Source organism: Passer montanus, unplaced genomic scaffold (assembly GCF_014805655.1).
Source record: "Passer montanus isolate IOZ18808 unplaced genomic scaffold, ASM1480565v1 scaffold117, whole genome shotgun sequence".
Lineage (NCBI taxonomy): Eukaryota > Metazoa > Chordata > Aves > Passeriformes > Passeridae > Passer > Passer montanus.
The window spans coordinates 1001278-1020789 of record NW_024358389.1 but is presented as its reverse complement, the minus strand read 5'-3'; the positions used below and the strand labels follow the sequence as shown (position 1 = coordinate 1020789).

Here is a 19512-nt window from a genome sequence, read left to right as displayed (position 1 = left end):
AAGATTCTGAGGGATTCTCTGTCTTTCTAATTGCAGAGAGGATCTTAGAAAACAGTTGTTACAGTACTACAGATTTTCCTGTCTGCCACTTTTATTTTGCATTTTTCTTTTACTCATTTCAGCTTAAGGAGAAGACATTGACACACACAAAATATGCATAGACAAACTCCATTTTAATACTTTTTTATTGTAGTACTATCATTTACTTTGGTAAATTCGTATCCCTGTTTAAAGTGCCTTAAAGCAATTAAAACTTAGTTTAAATTCAAGTATTGTAAAATGTACAGAGTCTAAGCACAAAAAAAAGCTGCATAGTGAAAATACAGGAGCAGGCTGATACATTCAGGATGCCAAGTACTCAATGGTAACAACATCAGCTCATGATTCAGGTTAAGGATAATTAGCAAGTTTGATACAGTACAGACAGGACAGGGCAATATTGATGCATTGTTCTTACCATGAACAAAGGATGGAAGCATAAATTAACTCTGAAAGAATCTGCAGTATCACTTTTGTGCACATGCCATAAGTAATAAGGCAGATACTGACACTGACATCAATCCTTTACACGCTGCTGTAATCCAGCAAATCCTGTGTGTGCATTCTCCAGGCTCTGAGCAATCCCAGCGTCCCAGTGGGAACTGTGACATCCATCCTCTTCAGAATCCTCACAAACATTCTCAGCTTCAGACAATCTTGTTTGAGTCATTGTTTGAAATTTGTCCTGTAGGGTTTTAAAGGAGGATGGCTGTTCCGCTGTGCACCGGTGCAGGGTTTCTCTTGGGGCTTGTGTTTGCCCACAGCCACTTTGGGTAGGAGTGGGGGGTACTTAAGGGGTCTGGTTGAATTGTACATTGAATTTGTAGCCCTTATATTGCCCAGTCAATTTGAAGTAGTAACAGTTGTACCCTGGTGTAACAGTGACTTGTCACATGGACTAGATCAACAGCATCACTTACCTGTAGTGTTTGGCAGAAGAAGATATTTTAATGCACATTGTTATTATAAACAAAATTAATGGAATACCAGCATCCAAATGACTCCTCCCATTTGAACAATTAGAGAGTAATTTCATTTGCCTTGGCTAAGAGACTTGTAGTACAGGTGTGTGTGGACACATAAGAAAATTATTGATTTTTCAGGGGGAATTACTGCTTCAAAATCAGTTGAACAATATGGCTAAAATGTTACTGGATTGTAACAACACTTTTAAAATGGATGTATAAGGATGTAGAGGAAAGACATTTTTGCTCAGTTGTTGCCTGAAAAAAAGGAATTTAAAAATACTAGCCACTTTTAAAAGAAAACTCTTTGTTAATAGTTCATGTATTTTGAGAGTATTTTCATATGTAATTTTTGCTGTTAGAAAGTATTATTTTAAAATATATTTCTAGAAGTATGGCAGCTGTGATATAAATTATTGCAAGGATTCACCAGTCATTATATGAATGGAATATTGAATAATTAAGAGAAGCAAATAGGCTTTTCTCAGTTTTGGAAAGAGAAAACAAGTTCTCTTTTACAAAGGCAGAATATGTCAAACTATAAAGTTCTACTTTAATTTTTGTAATATTTGGTGAAATTCTACAAAACAACAACCATGAGAATATGAAAGGGCTGCACCCAGAGTATAAAACCATAGAAGTTGGGTTTCTTGGAATCAGAAGCCCCTTGCTGTTCACTCTTTCTTTTAAAGGACTTAAATGGTTTTCTTGTATTGATCCAATGCTTGGTACGATGCTGTGGTTGCAGCAGCCAGCAGCCGTGGGAGTCCATCTGCAGCTCACTTCCAGAGCCCGCGTGGATGCACTTGGAGGGAATTGGCTGAGGTTAAGGTTTGATGGATGGGATGCTGCAGGATCTCCTCATCACCAGCCTGACTTCGATGTCGGGGAGGGTTTTCTTTTTTGTGTGCAAACAGCCTTCCTCTGTGGCTGCCAGGTGGAGATCAAAACGCAAGGAAACGGACTTTTTCCTTAAGCGAGGGTTGTCCTTAAAGAAAGAGCCTTCCCATTCCTTAATAACTTCATCCACTTTTTCTGTCCTGAAACAATAAAGAAAATGTATTTATGATTTTTTAGGCTATATTAGTTACCTATCTTCAGAACTGCTTTTGAAACAGAGAGAGAAATGGCATCATAAAGAGTTGAGTTATTTTATATTATACTGAGATAGCAGTGGTGACTTTTTTTTTTTTTCCAGGTTCATTCTCTAAAGAAGCTAAATAAAGGGTGAGGGTTCATTATGTTCTTGTTTTTGTACTTTTAGGTAGACATGGCTACAAAACCACTGCTCCAAATACTTTAGGCAGTTTGTTTCCAAGGAGAAAGTTTGGAATCCAAGCTCAAAAATTTTGCAAGAAACCTCAGTACTGTAGTGGGCAGGACAGAATTCCTGCATCTGAAAACCTTCAGAATAGGGAGGAGAAAATCTAGTTTAGACTCAAACCTCAGAATGTGGAGCTATATTACATTAAAGAGAAAAAAGGGGAGAAGTAAAACAGGGAGAATTGAAAATTCAGCTGATCCAGGAATATTGAGGCACCCAAATCCTGTCAATTCAATTCTCTATGTGTGTGTCAGGATTCAGATCTGAAAGTCAGGCTCTGGGGCCTCCCCCAGCTGAGTACACTGCACCCAGCAGAGTAGCTCTGTGCAGATCTGAGTGTGTGATGAACAAAGCTCATGCACAAAAATAAATGTCACCTGTGGGGTGGGGTGGGGTGGTGGACCTTGTGATTACATTAATTTTTTCAGCAGCTGATTATGGTTCAGTGCTAGGAATGGCCCACTACAGTATGTTTAAAGGTAACATTAAATTAGTCTACACAAAAGCTTAAAGAGCAGGAGGGGGAAAAAAATGAGGCAATCCAATACTATTGAAGTAATTTCAGGTGAATAACACATCCTAACAGACTCACACATGCCTACTTGGGAGCCAGGCTCTCCCTCCCCTGTTTGGGGAAACGTAGGAGTTTCCAAGGAGCAAGTTGGAGCAGCTGAGCCTGAATTTATGTGCATAAATATGCCCCAGAGGGACTTCCCAAATGTGGTCTGGGCTCTTTGCTTTCAGCCTTAGTGAGATGAATTATTCATAGTTTCATTCTTAACAGAAATAGAAATTACAAATCAGAAGCACCAGAATGATATTGTTTGCTTATGAAGCCAATGCTAATAAAAAGAACTTATAAATGTAATGTATTGTTAAATATTGCCATTCAGTGCACCTTGAGGAGCTCTCACTGTCATTCTGAAGCTCCTGGGCTATGTGGGCACAGTATAACAGATACCAAATAACGGAAAATTCAAAGCTACTGAGACGTAAGCTCCACCCTTTCCTTCCAATTGTTATTTTGTGAAATTCCTGTTTATCTTACTGTACAGTGCCATGAGCTTCAGCACTTTCCTTCATGATATTTCCATCTAGGATTGCTTGTTTTGTCATCAGTTCCACCTTCTTTGGTTTGTGCTTCTTTACATCCTCTGTAAAAGAATATGCAGGTATACAGTGAGCATGCAGGGCAGCAAGGGCAGTACACAGGACCCGGAGGTATTTCCCATGCATTGGAAAAGGTCCTTTTTTAATATTCAGGAGTTTGTCAGTAGTTGTGAACCGTTAGGGCCAAAATCCCTTAAGGAGAAGGTACCTGAAACTCACCTGAAGGCAGCATAAAGGTGATCTTGCTAGTGCTGGGTTTTTTGTCATCCTTCTGGGCAGGTATTGAGCAACGGAACCTAAAAAAAAATAAAAAATTACAGGCATCTAGTAGTATTCAATTACTTTAATTCCTAACTGCTGCTCTGCCATGTGTGTGAGACACTGAGCTCCAGAAACTCCCCACGCAGCGAAGCTACCTTATGATGAAACCTTTCCTAAGATTTTATACGGTAAGTTTTTAATGTTTAGTTCATGTATTTACAATTCTGATTATTTGAGACCTTCAGAAATGGAAGGCAAATGTGAGATCTGTTTCTCTTAGCAGCGAGTACCTGCTCTCTTCTTGCTCCAGCAGACTGCGATACGTCGCTATCTCCTCCTCCAGCTTCATCCTCGTGTTCAGGAGAATTTCGTGCTCTCGAAGCTGTTTCTCAATTCCTCTTCTCACTTCCAACAGCTCTTTCTCCAAGCATTCAATCTCACCTTCCAGATTTTGTAGCTGCATGTGGTACTGCTGCTCCGTGGCCCGCAGCGAACGTTCCAAACCCTTTTCCTGTGAAATTTAAGTCATATTTTAAGGTTTGGAAAGTTTGTGTGCAAAGATGTTACAGACGTACATGGCTTCATTAACAAACTGTGTATTTTTACATCAGTTCTTGTAAGATTATTCTTTAAGAACAGGAGTAAAACTTTCAAAGTAATACTTTGGCTGAGAAATTTTCTAGTAAAATATGTGGTAATTTAAAATCAGATGAAAGTGTAACCGTGTCTTGCACAGCAATCCACTGCCTTGAGTTTACAGGTGTCTGATTTTACAGTTAAACAATGTCCAGCTCAGTGCTGTGTAAAGTGTCTGTGCTCTTGGAGCTTTTCTGTACTACTGAATTGAGCAGATGGCTGACATTTTATCACAAATGAATTGATAAATCTGGTCCACACATTAAAAAAAGGGTCATAAACATGCTGTGAATTGGTAAGGCTGAATGACCAGGAGCTTGGTGGGGGAGTATCATGCAAACATGTGCTTGGGACATGTGAAAACAGGACACCATGTGTGTCTGGAGAGGCAGATCCTGCTCCAGAGCAGGTGCTGGGTCAGTGCGTGAGCGAGGGCTCTGTGAGGAGCTGGAGCCACCCAAATGAGGAATTTCTGCAGTATGGTGGCTGTGACTGTCACAGAAACTGACTGTGGGATAGTTTACATCAAGGACAAGACTTCCTTTTTCTGTGAGATTTCAGGTTTCATTTCTGGCTCTTACCACAGCGTGGAGAGACTCGATTTCGACCTGCATGTGGTGCCACTGCCGCCGGGCTTCGCACAGTTCTGCCCTGGCTGCCTTTAGTGCTTCTGCATCTTTGTCCATTCTTTTACTTGTACCTTCTTCTGACTGCAGGGGACATACAAAAGAGAACAATGTTAAAAATATTAGAATAATGATAATAAATTGGCACATAAAAATAATCTGGTTGGAATTTTTGTTACAGTTGTATAAATGTGTAAAAGCTCACGGTGAGGGGGTAATATTTTCTGTACTGTGTAGAGGGAAAGCCCTTATCCCACTGTTTGATGGGAAGTGGTTGGCCACATCTCTATCCCTGGCACCTTTGTCCTAGAGGAATTCTCATACAAATTACCCAGTTGTGTTGAGACCTTACTCACCTCTGGAGTAAAGGGGCTTAGAGGAGGTGCAGATGGTTCAAGCTTCCAAGTTTGAATAAAGTGCTTTGATTTTAATGCATTTTTGATTTCAGGGTTTTGGAGTTTTTTTCCTTTTATCCTGTTAAAGGTAGATTTTTAAAACCACTCTTGATCATCTGTGGGGTCATTTTAGATTTAGATTTGTCTTTTATTTTGATAGTATGTTCCTGCATGTAACTTCCAGAGTCATTGTTTGGCTTACAGAAGTTCTTTTACTTTTTTGATTCTGAGTTTCCCTGCAAGTGATGAAGATGCCAGCCCTTGAAACAGCACTTGCCCTTTTGCATATTTTACTGTTTTATGCAGATTCTTATGATGACATTGACTCTTAAGAAAAAAATCTCTTTAATTCAGGTCTTATAAACTAAGGAAAATAAGGTTTTGTTCCCTTGTACATACTGACCTATTGCAACTTTACCAGATTATAAATTTTGTACATTTCTCCATTTGTCTCATCCACAAGTGATCTCCCCAACGTTCTTTGCTTCCCCTTTCTTGCCTGGGCACTGCAGAATTTGTGTGACAGGATCAAACCAATGTGCATTGGCTGCTTTGTGCCAACACCAAGATAAACTTGGCTTCCCTGTCGGGTGTGCAGCTGCCGTGTGTCTGGCACTGCTGCTGGATCAGCCAGGCTGCAGCAGCGTCTGGCCTGTCCTTAAAACAAACCTGCAATACCTGACTACAAGGTGGTAGAATACCTCATTCCCCCTGAATCTCTTTACATTTGATGGCTCAAAATTGTTTTGCCATTTGATTTCAGCTGGGTTTAGAGGTGTTTGTATGTAAATCCCTAACAGCAGCATAGTGTGTTGGTAACATTTAATCAAGCTGTATGAGAGAACAACTGATATTTGCTGAAGAGCAAAACATAGTTTTTACTGTGAGCAATAGAAAATAGTTCCTGCAGAGGTACAGTGTACTTTACTAGAGGGCTAAAAAATGGCAAAGATTGCCGTAGATAAAAGGATTCTCTTCAGGATTTTTTTTCCTCTGAGATAACTACATGGAGCTAGAGGTTACCCTCTTCCAGCCTATGTCATCATCCCTTAAATCCCAGCAATAGCCCGGCTGCAGGGACAGAAAAACATCCTGACGAATTACACAGCATTCGTTCAGCGTGAATCCATCCCCTTGACAAAATCTATTTCCGATTCTTCTAGTTCACATCTTACTGCGGTAAAATGCACGTCCCTTCCCCGAAAATCTGCTGCATTGAAAGGAATCACTGTACCTCATAGAGGCTGCGGGAGGAACTGTACGGCCAGGGAATGGCTCCGTACTCTGCAAGGTGTGTGGCTGTGAGGAGGCATTACCTGCGTCCTTGCTGAGCTGACGGCCTTTATCTGATCTCGGGTGATGAGCGATTCATACTTTGCCCTGATCTCTCGGCGGAGCCGAGCCGGCTCCATCCTCCTCCTCCTCCTCCTCCCATCCTCCCCGGCTCCCGGCTCCGCTGCCGGCGGCGCGGGGCTGCGGCCGCGGGGCCGTTAAAGCGGCAGCGGCCCATTTTGGGGAGCGCGGGGGGCTCAGGGCCTGGCAGCCCGTCCTGGCAGCAGCTTCACGCAGCAAAGGATAACACTAAAATAGCTATTTCTAAATCAGCGCTGAAATTAATATATCAATGTCTCAATGGTTTCTATTGCGCTGTAACTGTGGGGTTTTATAACCTCAGAAATGTGAGGGTAAGAGAGAGAAATCAAAGGATAAAGTTGCAGCTGCCCAGCATGAAGTGCTCTGGCAAGAGGACATGGAAAGACAGAGCCTCCCAGCAGCATAGCTGGGTGGCTGGCAGTGTCACTGGCAGGTGCCTCCACCATTGTTAGGATGTGACAGAATTTCCATCCCTGAAGGTGTTTGAGGCTCAGTGAGATGCAGCCTTGGGTGTCTGACCTGACCCACTATTAAGGATTGTCCCGTTTCAGAAACGAGCTGGGCTCCTGGGCATCCTCTTTTATGGGCAGAAACACAACAAGGAGGGAGAGGAACCAGCACTTCTGGTGATGAGTAGTGCTGGTGCAACTTGTGGTAAGGGCTTTGGCTCCTCTTCTGCAGAGGGCAAATTCTGGTGAATGTACATACACTTCAGACACCTCACTGCTGTCAGGAAAAGGGTCTGGGTTGTCTCTGATGGTGTTTCAGAACCTGTGCCAGGTGTTGGTGTGCTCAGTACACACAACACACAATGTATGTGGGGTTCTTTCCCCTTTCCTGACAGCTCCCAGGCAGGTCCAGCACAGGTTGTCTGGTGTGCTGTGCTTCTTCATCTCCTGCTCACTCTGTGATCCCAATGATCTTGTCTGCTAAGAATGGCTCTTACCTATTTCATTTTATCTCTTGCTTACTTTTTTTTTTTTTTCAGTAGTGCAAAATACCAGATATACAGTAAAAAAACTTGGCATTTCAATAGAAATTTAAAATTTAGCAAAGAGAGAAATGCATTTTCGGCTCTGAATGAGAATATACATCAATCAAAGGATGAAAAAGGCAATAAACTTTCACAAGACACACATCTTTTTAGAAGTCAAAGTATTGTTCCACTTAGAAGTCTCCTGGTGTAAAAAGGCTTCCCTGTTCTTGGCTGTGTCTGTTGGCACATGTGAAAGGATCCTGTGTTTGGATTTTCTTTTCCTTGGCTGACTGTCTTCCAGTTGACCTGGACTGAGATGGAAAGGTTTTGTTGTCCACTCTCTTTTCTACAAATGTCTCAATTATCCTTGTTCTGTGTAGTTCTAAACCCAAAATATCGTCAGTGTTTGCCATTGGTGGGATGAGAACAGTTACATAAGAAAACAATTAGGGATCCATCAGACAAACACAAGGTATTGCACTTGGGATGCTATGAACTACTGCTTTTTTTCTGTCTTTTTTTCAGGTGTGAAAGGAACACCTGTCTATGAGATTCCTGAAGGCTAAAGGTGTAACAGTTGCATCTTTCCTAGGATGTTCCTATGGAACTTTGAATTCTAGCTGCTTTCAGTGTTCATATTTTATTGCTGGCTCACCACACAGCTGGAGGGGGTCGTGGAGAATAAAGGGACAAATACCTTAAAGCTTGTTGAGTCCTGTTTATTAGGGATGAAAACTGGACAATGAGATTAGAACAGCAAAATTATTTAACCTATTGATTACTAAAGATATCTGATTAAATGTGTGCTTCTGGTTATTGAACAGAGATGTGATGATATTTTTAAAGAACACCATGGAAATCATACAGGTAATGCTGACAGAGTGAAGCAGGAAATGTATTGTATGTCTGCAAGGAATGAAAGTGCCAACTTTGTCTTATCTAAAAGATTCTGAGTACAAAGCCAAATGTTTTATCACTTCATACAAAAGAATAAAACTATTTATCCATTTTGGCTTGGAGCAAATGGATCCTTTGCCACATCAGATTGTGCCTCATATCTTCTCTTCAACTTCCTTAACGTGGGATGAAACAACTTTTCCATCTACCACTTCTTCAACAATTGTCTTGATCTTTCTAGTTTTGGTTGGATCTAAACATCATGAACAAAACAAAAAATATTTATCAGTGTGTTAAAAATGATAAACCAAAGCAGCACATGACCAGGTACCCCCTTTTCCTTTCCAGTTGGCTTCTGATTTTAATGAACTCTAGGATGTAGTTAAACAGGATAACATGTATTATTTGATTTGTAAGAATGATTTTAGAAGCAAAGTTTTATTCAATCAAGTCCTACCTACCTTGAGAAGAGTCCAGTGATTGTGTTTGAGATTTGGACCCTGTCAGGGATGAGCTTTCAAGTGTAAGTGCTTGTCCAGCACCCCTAAAAGGGAATCAGAGACAGGCACTATTGCAGGATGTTTGATAGGCTCAGGATAAATTCCCTTTCCATGGTGACATTGATAGGTTATTTAAACAGTGAGCAGAATGGCTCACTCTCCTCAGTCACAGTGATATTTCAGATCACTGTATGTGCCTTACCATCCTTGGAGAACGTTCCACTTATTTCACCTCTTTTTTCCTGGAAAGGATTTTGCTACAGAAAATGAACCCAAGGAGATATTTGGTGTCAACCAGTTCCTTACACAAACTCTCCATCCAGCAGGCGCCGGTAGGTTTCAATCTCCATTTCCAGACGAGTTTTGATGTCCAGGAGCTGTTGGTACTCGGCGTTCTGGCGCTCCATGTCAGCCCTGACCTGGAAAAGCTGGGACTCCAGGTTCCCGATCTGCATTTGGATTTGTGACAGCTGAGCGCAGTAACCACCTTCTGTTTCTGCTAAAGTGTCTTCCAGGGATTTTTTCTGTGTAAGGATATTAAATAATCTCTGGTTAAGGGAAAAAAATCTCTTAACAAAACCAACTGAAGTAGTTTAAGAGAGTGAGCACAGCTGCATTACTCAGGAGGTTTTATTTTCTTTCTGAAAACACCGGTTTGAAAACTGTCCCTTGTCACTTCCCTAAACGTGATGTACAAACTCATCTGCATTACTCAGGAGGTTTTATTTTCTTTCTGAAAACACCGGTTTGAAAACTGTCCCTTGTCACTTCCCTAAATGTGATATAAAAACTCATCTGCTTTGTGACATGCTCTGTGCAATCCAGTTATATATATTCCTGCTATTTAGGAACTAAAAGGATATAGGATTTAATGGGAAAGAAATGCAAATCCTCAATTCTATGGAATAGGATTAGGTCTAAAAAGACTTTTGAAGTTCTGAATTGGCTCTGAGCAGTCAGCAGCTTCCCAGAACGTACCATGGCGAGCTGAGACTGCAGCTCTATTTCCAAGCTCTGGAGAGTCCTTTTTAAATCTGTGATCTCGCTCTTTCCTGACTGGAGCTGCTCGGTATGAGTGGAGATTTCCCTTTTCAGCTCCCCGCTCTGAAATGACAAGGAAGAATGGGGTGTAATTTTCCTGTTCCAAGTACTGAACTCATTTCCCCATGCGTTTTGCTGGGTTTGCTCTCTCTGGTTGTTACTTTTTCATTGAACCACGCCTCGGCCTCTTTACGGTTTTGCTCGGCAATGACTTCGTACTGTCCCCTCATATCATTCAGAAGCTTGGTCAGGTCAGTCCCTGGAGCAGCGTCCATTTCCACACTGACTTGGCCAAATTCACTGCTTTGGATGCCCTGAAGCTCCTGGAGAGATTGAAAATAAAGAGAGGGTTCTGTTAATGAAAGACAAAATAGTTATACCAAAATATATGTAAAGAAATATATGCGATATAAATTCTGTTTCAACAAGGATCTGTGGATTGTTTGTCACACTCTTTCACTTAGCAAACTCAAAAAATAACAGCAAACAAAACCTGTAATGAAACCCAGGAACTTCCACTAGCTTAAATAAGGGAGTAATTTGATGTTTCACAATTTCATGTGTCTTGTTATGAATTCACAAAGGAAAAAAATTACCTCTTCATGATTCTTCTTGAGATAAGCCAGTTCTTCATTCAGGCTTTCAATCTGCATCTCCAGATCTGCCCTGGTCATGGTCAGCTCATCCAGGACTCTGCGCAGACCATTGATGTCAGCCTCCACGCTCTGCCGAAGAGCCACTTCATTCTCATATCTATGCATAAAGGCATTAAATATTATTTTTTACATGGCCAGTGAGGTCAAATGCAAACTATTAATATGTTTTATTTTAGCTTTAATTTGAAAACTTAATACACATAATTATTATAATACTGTTTAATAATTATACTTACAAGTATTCTACAAGGAAAGAGACTTTTAGTACTAAAGTATTTCTTCCTTAAGGAGTTTTTATAGCATTAAGATATCCTTACTTCAGTCTGAAGTCATCAGCAGCCAGTCTGGCATTATCAACCTGCAGAATGATCCTTGCGTTGTCGATGGTTGCATTGATGATCTAGAGTACAAAGAGTATTCAGAGAAATTCATTACAGCCCAAAGACTTCATGGCTTTGTAATGGCTTTAAACTTTGTGTTCTACAGGGGTTTGTAGAACTGCATTCCGTCACTGCCTTCTCCTTTATTCAGATTAGAAAATCACTGTGTGACACAGCTACAGAACTGCTTTAATGCACAGGAAAAATTCACCACATCACCAGTGCAAGGTGACAGAGGTCACTGCAAGTGCCAGTACCAAAGGATAAATGTGCTCTTGGTTTCTGAAAGAAATTTGCTGTTTTCATTAATACTACTGAGTTACAAATATAAAGATACATTAAATACATTGCTTTGCTACCTTGTTTCGAAGATCTTCAATGAGGGGGTAGAATTTACTGTAGTCATTCCCAGATCCAGGGGTGCCGGTGCCAGGGCCATTTTTCTCATACCATTCACGGATTTTGCGCTCCAGCTCGGTGTTGGCATCCTCCAGAGATCTCACTTTGTCCAGATATGCAGCCAGACGGTCATTGAGGTTCTGCATAGTCTCTTTTTTTGAGCCAGAAAGAATGCCACCATCCCCAGCACCAGCAGGGCCAAACCCACCTCCAAAACCAGTCCCTAAGCCACCACCAAAGCCACTTCCAAAAGCAGCACCTGAACTGCTGCCAAAACCACTTCCCAAACCTCCCCCAAACCCACTGCCTAAGCCACTTCCATAGCCCCCACCCAAACCACCTCCATAGCTTCCACCAAAGCCACTGCTTAAGCTGCTCCCAAGTCCTGCACCTGAGCTGCCCCCAAAGCCAGAGCTTGAACCCAGCAGAGAAGCTGCTCCAAACCCTCCACCAGATCCCCCACCAAAGCCAAGCCCGCTGCCACCAAAGCCTCCTCCAGCACTGGAACTGGACATCCTCAGAGATCCCCCTCCAAACCCGCTCCGAGAGGAGAACTGCCGGGACCCGCCGCCTGTGCGCACGGAGAGGGCCATGGTGCTCGAGGTGCCTGATCTGCCCAGGAGGACACAGCAGAGAGCAGGGCAGGGCAGGGGCAGGGTCAGCTTTATAGAGACAGCAGTGGGTGTTTCAGGAGGAGTCCCCACCTCCTGGGGAGAGCTTTCACTCTCTCTCCCTCCTCTTTGGAGGGGATGTCAGTTTAGTATGTTCTGACCAACCGAAATGATATGTGCCAAACAAAATTGCCAATGGGAGTGGAAATCTGGTGCCCTCCAGGTATTTGTATGAGGGGAAATGGGTGGAGTGGAGCTGAGACATCAAGATTGTGTTCTGCCATGTGCAATGGAGCATAAAATGTTCCTTTCGCATTTAAATCCCACCTAAATAATTGTTTTGTCGTTGCAGATGCAGTGCTTCCTGCACTTGGGGCTGTTCTTGCAGGAGTTTGCTGAGTCAGCAGAGTGATCCCTTTGATCCCTACTTCTCAGCCCGTGTGGCAGGAATGTCTTTCTTTTCATAATGCCCTTCAGTCAGGAGCCTTTGCTGGATTAGTGCTCCTGGATGCTTGATCAGAAGTAAGAAAAGTGACCTTCAGGTCCAAGGGCACATGGATGTTCAGTGAGCTACAGGGTGATAATTTATATGAAAATATAAATATACCAAATAGGATTTGGAATTGGGTTTATGCCCTAACCCTTTCATCACTGAAATACCTCAGACTAATATGCTTATAGTCGTATATATAGCATATAAGAATTTGTACTTGGGAGCTGGGAACTGACCATTCTGTCTACTGAATAGTTTTCTGTTATCTCAAAATAAGAAATCGGATTTCTGTATTTGGTGCTCTTCAGAATACAAATCTAAAGATCAAATGCAGCGCTTCTGGGTGCAGGTTTGGGCATGGGAACCCTCTCAAGCCAGTATATTTTTCTTTTGAAGTCATTTTAATAAATGAAAAATAATTTTTCCTTTGTCCTGGCTTAATTATATCATTGGATTTGTCAACTGAAATGTGTTAATTTTTGATTTATCCGCACTCAGGAGCATGGGGTGCTTTTGGGGCAGAAAAGAGCGGAAGATCAAAGGTGTAAGAAAAGCATTTGTGTGGAAATGAGCTGATAGCCTGGCCTCAGTGACTCGGGGCAGTGAAAGCAGAGGATTAGTTCTTTGGCAGCTGTTTATGTACACTACAGCTCTGGACAGGTGAGGTTTCATAGGGAAGAGCTTTGTGTGTTTATGTTCTCAAGAGGAAAATGTAAACTCCAGGGACTGAGAATCCAGGTGTGGCACAGGGGCCTCCCTATGGGACACGGAACATTATTGGCACAGAAAGCATTGAGAGAGTGGGAGATAATTGCAAATATATTTTTATCCATAAAATATCTTGGCTTGCCGTAGTCCCTGGTGACATAATCATTCACAGAATGTGCAAAATATCAAATAGGCTTCTTCAATTTATTTTTTCATGTTCATATATTATGAAAAGCAAATTGATACTTCTTATTATCTGAAAATCAGGTTTTAATGAAGTGAAACTACTTTATGTTTGAGTGGGAGTTCACATTCAGAAAAGGTGTGCTGAATTGATGCCTTAATGCATTTTAAAAACCTAATACTTCCATTTTTATCTGTGTTGGAAGCAATTATACATTCATACCAGGCTGATTTGATTTTTTTCCATCAGGTACTCAGTCACTATATAAGTAAACCTAAAGTCTTCTATGTTGTGACTTACAGATTTTTATTAACTCTCCCCCACAAAACAACAATGACAACAACAGATTTGAGATTTTGGCATTTTTTAATCCTTCTGGGGTTTAGGGTGAATTAGATCAGATTCTTTATAAACCTTTTCGTTTTGGCATCAGCTCCAGGGAACTCAGAGGCATCTTTTCTGCTGGTGCCATTTACATCTTCTCTTCAACCTCTCTGACCTCAGAGGAGACAACCTTGCCATCAACCACCTCCTCAACTATTGTCTTGATCTTCTTAAACTTACTTGATTCTGTTAAGGAAATTGAAAAGAAAAGTAATTTAATGCAGGGTAATATTGCTGCAGTAGTAGAAGTCGATGAGGAAATATCAAAAACCATTTTCATAGGTCCTTGAGATAAACTTTTGCAGTGTGTGGGGTGTGGCTTCTCTTTTGGATATTGAGTATTTTGCCCATAGACTGTAGTGGATACTGGATTTAATAACTCTATCACTCTTGATAGTTTTGCTTCAGTTTAGCACAGACTTGTAGACCTAAAACCTTGGAATAGACTTACACCAAACTGGAGATTTTTGCTATGAAACTGGATATTATTTGGAAATCTCAGTCTCCCTGTGCAGCTAGCAGGGAGAAGCAGATGCTTCTGCAATTCTCCAGAGGGGAATTCAGTAACTCTCTGCTGTTCTCTTGGCTCTCTGAGGACTCACAGAATCACAGAATGGGTAAGGGTCTGTGATTTTATAGTGGGCATCTGAATTGTATATATAAACCCAGGTTTGTATAGTCCTCATAGGGTAACCAAACAGTTTATTGCCTTCTTGATGTGAGATTCTGCTGCCTGATTATTTGCTCCAAAGCTGTTGTTTTATATCATGCTACTTCATTCCATAACATTTCAACAAGCCACCATCAAAACAGAAGGAAGTTGGTGGGACATACCTTTTTCATTCTCTACTGGCATCTCTTCTAAATACCTGTTCAAATTGTAAATTAGAAAATGTAAATATATGGCATCTCATGTATTGAACATCCTTGTGCATTTCCTATGAGTTTGATCAGGATAACTAATCCCCTTTCATCAAGACATTGGCTCAGAAGATAACTCAGTAAAATGAGTTCTCTCAGTTGAAGTGAAATTTGCTAAGTGTAAGCTGTAGGTACAGTTAATCTGCAGACCCATCTCTGCAATGCCAGGACTTCAGGTCACACAGGTACACCCCATCTAGTTCCTGAGCCAGAACAGCTGAACAGGTAGAATCTGGGGGGAATTTCCATTTTTTGCTTAACCCACGCAGACAAGTTGATCAAAAACTGCATTACAGGTGTTCCTGGCATGTGAACATCTACCCAACTCCCAGCTCAAGGAGTGACAGTCTGTAGGCTGGGAGAGCCACCTCAACATTCCACAGCAGCTTCAGCAGCCCAGCCTGAACGGCAGCCAGCTCTGATTCTGTGGTTGAGAACTGTACAACGTGCTTCTCCACCCCAAAGCAGTTGGAGAGAGGCAGATTTGACACCAAACCCAAACCAACACACAGAGCCATGTGTGTGCTCACCCGCTTTCCTCTCCCTCCAGCAGCCGGCGGTACGTGGCGATCTCCATCTCCAGGCGGGTCTTGACATCCAGCAGGATGCTGTACTCACTGTTCTGAGCCTCCATGTCAGCCCGGAGCTGCCTCAGCTGAGCCTCCAGGCTGGCAATTGCTCCCTGTATCTGGTCAAGCTGGTAACTGTACCGTGCTTCTGTTTCAGCCAGAGTGCCTTCCAGGCTCTGTCTCTATAGTGCATGAGAAGAATAGTGACATATTATTCACAGGATACATTTTTCAAAATATCATTTTGATTGTAAAGCCCCTTATTACTCTATTTATCTTTTTATCTTCTATTTTTTACACCTCTGTGTAAGTCTGTGCTATCCACAGTCCTCATTTTGCATTTTTGTTATTTACCATGGTCAGCAGGGACTGTAATTCCAGCTCCAGGTTCTGGAAGATCTGTCTCCGTTCCGTGATCTCTTTCCTTTGCACCTCCAGCCTCTCAACATTGAGGGCAACTTCCTGGTTCAGTTCTGCTGTCTGGAATGGAGAACGGAGCTACTTCATTCCATAACATTTCAACAAGCCACCATCAAAACAGAAGGAAGTTGGTGGGACATACCTTTTTCATTCTCTACTGGCATCTCTTCTAAATACCTGTTCAAATTGTAAATTAGAAAATGTAAATATATGGCATCTCATGTATTGAACATCCTTGTGCATTTCCTATGAGTTTGATCAGGATAACTAATCCCCTTTCATCAAGACATTGGCTCAGAAGATAACTCAGTAAAATGAGTTCTCTCAGTTGAAGTGAAATTTGCTAAGTGTAAGCTGTAGGTACAGTTAATCTGCAGACCCATCTCTGCAATGCCAGGACTTCAGGTCACACAGGTACACCCCATCTAGTTCCTGAGCCAGAACAGCTGAACAGGTAGAATCTGGGGGGAATTTCCATTTTTTGCTTAACCCACGCAGACAAGTTGATAAAAAACTGCATTACAGGTGTTCCTGGCATGTGAACATCTACCCAACTCCCAGCTCAAGGAGTGACAGTCTGTAGGCTGGGAGAGCCACCTCAACATTCCACAGCAGCTTCAGCAGCCCAGCCTGAACGGCAGCCAGCTCTGATTCTGTGGTTGAGAACTGGACAACGTGCTTCTCCACCCCAAAGCAGTTGGAGAGAGGCAGATTTGACACCAAACCCAAACCAACACACAGAGCCATGTGTGTGCTCACCCGCTTTCCTCTCCCTCCAGCAGCCGGCGGTACGTGGCGATCTCCATCTCCAGGCGGGTCTTGACATCCAGCAGGATGCTGTACTCACTGTTCTGAGCCTCCATGTCAGCCCGGAGCTGCCTCAGCTGAGCCTCCAGGCTGGCAATTGCTCCCTGTATCTGGTCAAGCTGGTAACTGTACCGTGCTTCTGTTTCAGCCAGAGTGCCTTCCAGGCTCTGTCTCTATAGTGCATGAGAAGAATAGTGACATATTATTCAGAAGATACATTTTTCAAAATATCATTTTGATTGTAAAGCCCCTCTATTTATCTTTTTATCCTCTATTTATTACACCTCTGTGTAACTCTGTGCTATCCACAGTCCTCATTTTGCATTTTTGTTATTTACCATGGTCAGCAGGGACTGTAATTCCAGCTCCAGGTTCTGGAAGATCTGTCTCCGTTCCGTGATCTCTTTCCTTTGCACCTCCAGCCTCTCAACATTGAGGGCAACTTCCTGGTTCAGTTCTGCTGTCTGGAATGGAGAACGGAGGGACTGTGACCTGCAGCCAGGCATGAACGAGGTTCTTGCTGGTGTTTAAGCACTTGACTTTACCTGCTTTTCAAAATGTTCTTTGGCTTCTTGGCGGTTCTTTTCTGCCATTTCTTCATATTGCTTTCTCATGTTCTCCATGATAGCTGCGAGATCAATGCCGGGAGCGGCATCCACGGCCACGTTGACAGAGCCGCCCGCCTCTCTGCGCAGCCTGTCACAGTCCTGCAGCAACGGGACTGTGTTAGCACCAGCTGCAGGAGCTGTCCCTCCTGCACGGGACACCAACTCAGCATCTACACACACAGGACTAATCCTCAGTAGTACCTAGGGGCAGGACGACTTAATCACCTTGTAAGTACTGTTTACTGCACCTGATCTTGGAACAGTTCACCTACTTGATAGCAATAAATGTTGTGTCATAGATAAATGTATCATAAAAATGAATTCCTCAAAGCTCAATCTGTGGAATGAGGGCAGAAGTCATGGCTCCCATTTGTGTACTTTCTGGGATAGCAATTCCTGAACCATAAACTTTTCTTAGAGAAAACCTTTACTCCTTCATTCCTGGAATGGAGGAGTGTTCATCCTTTGATCCCTAACAGCTTGAATGTATTTTAGGGTCACACATGGTTATGCTGCTTCCAGGAAGGATAGAAATGCTTCCTAGTGAGGTTGGTGTATGCCACTCCAAGCCCCTCTCCCTGGCAGTGGTCAGCTGCTCTCACCTCCTCGTGGTTCTTCCTAAGGAAAACAAGTTCCTCGGTTATGTTCTCAATCTGGGACTCCAGGTCAGCTTTGGTCAGGGTCAGGTCGTCACGGACACGGAGCAGTCCGGTGATGTCACTCTCCACACTCTGCCTGAGCAGGTGCTCGTTCTCAAACCTGTACAACACAGTGCCTTTTGTCATCATTGGAATGCAACAGTTTGGAGTAAACGTTAGAATCAGTAACTGCCACAGTCATTGTGAAATTTTCATTAAAATTAAAGTTGGGAAATGTTCACTTCTTGGCACCAATTCCAGTAAGTGGAAGCTTTCCTAAATAAGAGGAATGTGAAAGAGAATTGATATGAAATCATGGAACTTACTTCAGCCTAAAGTCATCAGCAGCCAGCTTGGCATTGTCGATCTGCAGGACAAGTCTGGAATTTTCCATCTGGGCAGCAGAAATCTAAAGGGAATGGTGGACAAGCAATGAAACTTTGCACAGAAATTCACACTTGATCCTGGGAATGAATACTCTAAGTGGGCTTCATCCTCCTTCACTTCAGCTGTCTGTTGGTCAGCTGGCTTTAAGCTAACTTCCATCTGAAGTGCATGAAAGGAATTTGGAATGTCCAAAAGACAAATTGTCCTGCCATAAAATAAGTGCATCGAATAGTTAGGATGAACTGCTCTCTGAAGGGATCTGCTTTTAAATGTTGGGAAGTAGAACCAATTAAAAAAAAAAAAGACAGAAGGAAGTGCTGGAAACATGATTTGACAAACCCGTCAGTTGATTGTTGGGAATATTTCATTGTTTTCTGTAGTAATTTACTGTTTTAAGTAGTGGTCTTTAATTTTTTTCTGAGTGCTTGCCCTTCTTTTCTAATAAACCACTTTGAAATAGACTGTTGTTAAACTATATTTAAATACCTAGATTACCATTAGTACTTTCTCTAATTAAAGCCACCTAAGGCAAATGTCATAGAACTAGTTAATTTGAGTCACAGATTTTTCAGGTATGAGATTACTCACAACTTCAGGCATATATCTGGTATTACAAACGATCTAAAATCTGTCACTAATATGTAGCTGATCAAAAATAAACTTTTTCTTCCCAGCTAGGCCAATTACAATTTAGAAAAGTTCATTTTCTACAACAGCTTATTCTCCATCTCACTGATAATTGCAATTTCTGTATTTATGGAGGGCTCTGTGCTCTCTTACCTTATTTCGGAGTTCATCAATTGTTTTGAAGTAGGAGCTGTAGTCCTGCCCTACACTTACGGTGTTCTTCTCGTACCATTCCCTGATCTGCTTCTCAATCAGGGAGTTTGACTTCTCCAGCGAGCGCACCCTCTCCAGGTAGGCAGCCAAGCGATCGTTCAGGTTCTGCATCGTTGATTTTTCATTGCCAGCCAGCAGCACATCGCTCCCAGTGATGCTGAGCTGGAGGCTCCCTCCGAGGCCTTGGCCAGAGCTGCTGCTGGTTGATATGCGGGTGCCATAGCCCCCGGCCCCCCCATAGACACTGGGGGCCTGGATCTTCTGGATGGACATTTTCCTGGCGGTCAGACTGCTGACACTGGGAGCAGAGGGCTGGACGCGGCTGCTCGTGCTCCACTGGGTGCTGCGGGTGGAGAATGCCAT

At 42.5% G+C, this 19512-nt stretch overlaps 3 protein-coding genes across 5 annotated transcripts; all 3 read right to left on the bottom strand.

The window, feature by feature from the left end:
- Nucleotides 1-167: 167 nt before the first annotated feature.
- KRT222 (keratin 222) lies at nt 168-6781 on the bottom strand. Of its 2 annotated transcripts, none has more exons than XM_039697296.1 (6): nt 6673-6781; nt 4917-5045; nt 3990-4210; nt 3658-3734; nt 3377-3482; nt 168-2044 (listed from the first exon to the last, which is right to left on the bottom strand). In XM_039697296.1, exons 1-6 carry the CDS (start codon nt 6766-6768, stop codon nt 1831-1833), a joined length of 843 nt encoding a protein of 280 aa, XP_039553230.1. In that variant the 5' UTR covers nt 6769-6781; the 3' UTR covers nt 168-1830. The 2 variants fall into 2 exon arrangements, with proteins under 2 accessions (XP_039553230.1, XP_039553231.1); XM_039697297.1 differs by having other exon boundaries at nt 6591-6719.
- A 1959-nt stretch (nt 6782-8740) lies between these two features.
- LOC120496630 (keratin, type I cytoskeletal 12-like) lies at nt 8741-12172 on the bottom strand. Of its 2 annotated transcripts, none has more exons than XM_039697264.1 (8): nt 11540-12172; nt 11118-11200; nt 10741-10897; nt 10306-10467; nt 10082-10207; nt 9410-9627; nt 9065-9147; nt 8741-8856 (listed from the first exon to the last, which is right to left on the bottom strand). In XM_039697264.1, exons 1-8 carry the CDS (start codon nt 12170-12172, stop codon nt 8759-8761), a joined length of 1560 nt encoding a protein of 519 aa, XP_039553198.1. In that variant the 3' UTR covers nt 8741-8758. The 2 variants fall into 2 exon arrangements, with proteins under 2 accessions (XP_039553198.1, XP_039553199.1); XM_039697265.1 differs by having other exon boundaries at nt 9416-9627.
- A 1805-nt stretch (nt 12173-13977) lies between these two features.
- LOC120496633 (keratin, type I cytoskeletal 20-like) lies at nt 13978-19512 on the bottom strand. Its single transcript, XM_039697269.1, has 8 exons — nt 19090-19512; nt 18249-18331; nt 17887-18043; nt 17222-17383; nt 17015-17140; nt 16629-16849; nt 16012-16046; nt 13978-14145 (listed from the first exon to the last, which is right to left on the bottom strand). The coding sequence occupies exons 1-8, from the start codon at nt 19510-19512 to the stop codon at nt 14048-14050; spliced, it is 1305 nt and encodes a 434-aa protein (XP_039553203.1). The 3' UTR covers nt 13978-14047.

Excerpts from the sequence above, each read along its gene's own strand:
- KRT222 (XM_039697296.1), bottom strand. The coding sequence starts at position 6,768 with ATGGAGCCGGCTCGGCTCCGCCGAGAGATCAGGGCAAAGTATGAATCG. Across the intron at positions 4,211-4,916 it reads TCGAGTCTCTCCACGCTGTG|GAAAAGGGTTTGGAACGTTC; the intron begins GTAAGAGCCAGA and ends TAAATTTCACAG. Across the intron at positions 3,735-3,989 it reads CTGGAGCAAGAAGAGAGCAG|GTTCCGTTGCTCAATACCTG; the intron begins GTACTCGCTGCT and ends ATTTTTTTTTAG.
- LOC120496630 (XM_039697264.1), bottom strand. The coding sequence starts at position 12,172 with ATGGCCCTCTCCGTGCGCACAGGCGGCGGGTCCCGGCAGTTCTCCTCT. Across the intron at positions 11,201-11,539 it reads TTGAAGATCTTCGAAACAAG|ATCATCAATGCAACCATCGA; the intron begins GTAGCAAAGCAA and ends TTTGTACTCTAG. Across the intron at positions 10,468-10,740 it reads TCAAGAAGAATCATGAAGAG|GAGCTTCAGGGCATCCAAAG; the intron begins GTAATTTTTTTC and ends CAATCTCTCCAG.
- LOC120496633 (XM_039697269.1), bottom strand. The coding sequence starts at position 19,512 with ATGGCATTCTCCACCCGCAGCACCCAGTGGAGCACGAGCAGCCGCGTC. Across the intron at positions 17,141-17,221 it reads AAGAACATTTTGAAAAGCAG|ACAGCAGAACTGAACCAGGA; the intron begins GTAAAGTCAAGT and ends TCTCCATTCCAG. Across the intron at positions 14,146-16,011 it reads GCCAGTAGAGAATGAAAAAG|AATCAAGTAAGTTTAAGAAG; the intron begins GTATGTCCCACC and ends TTTCCTTAACAG.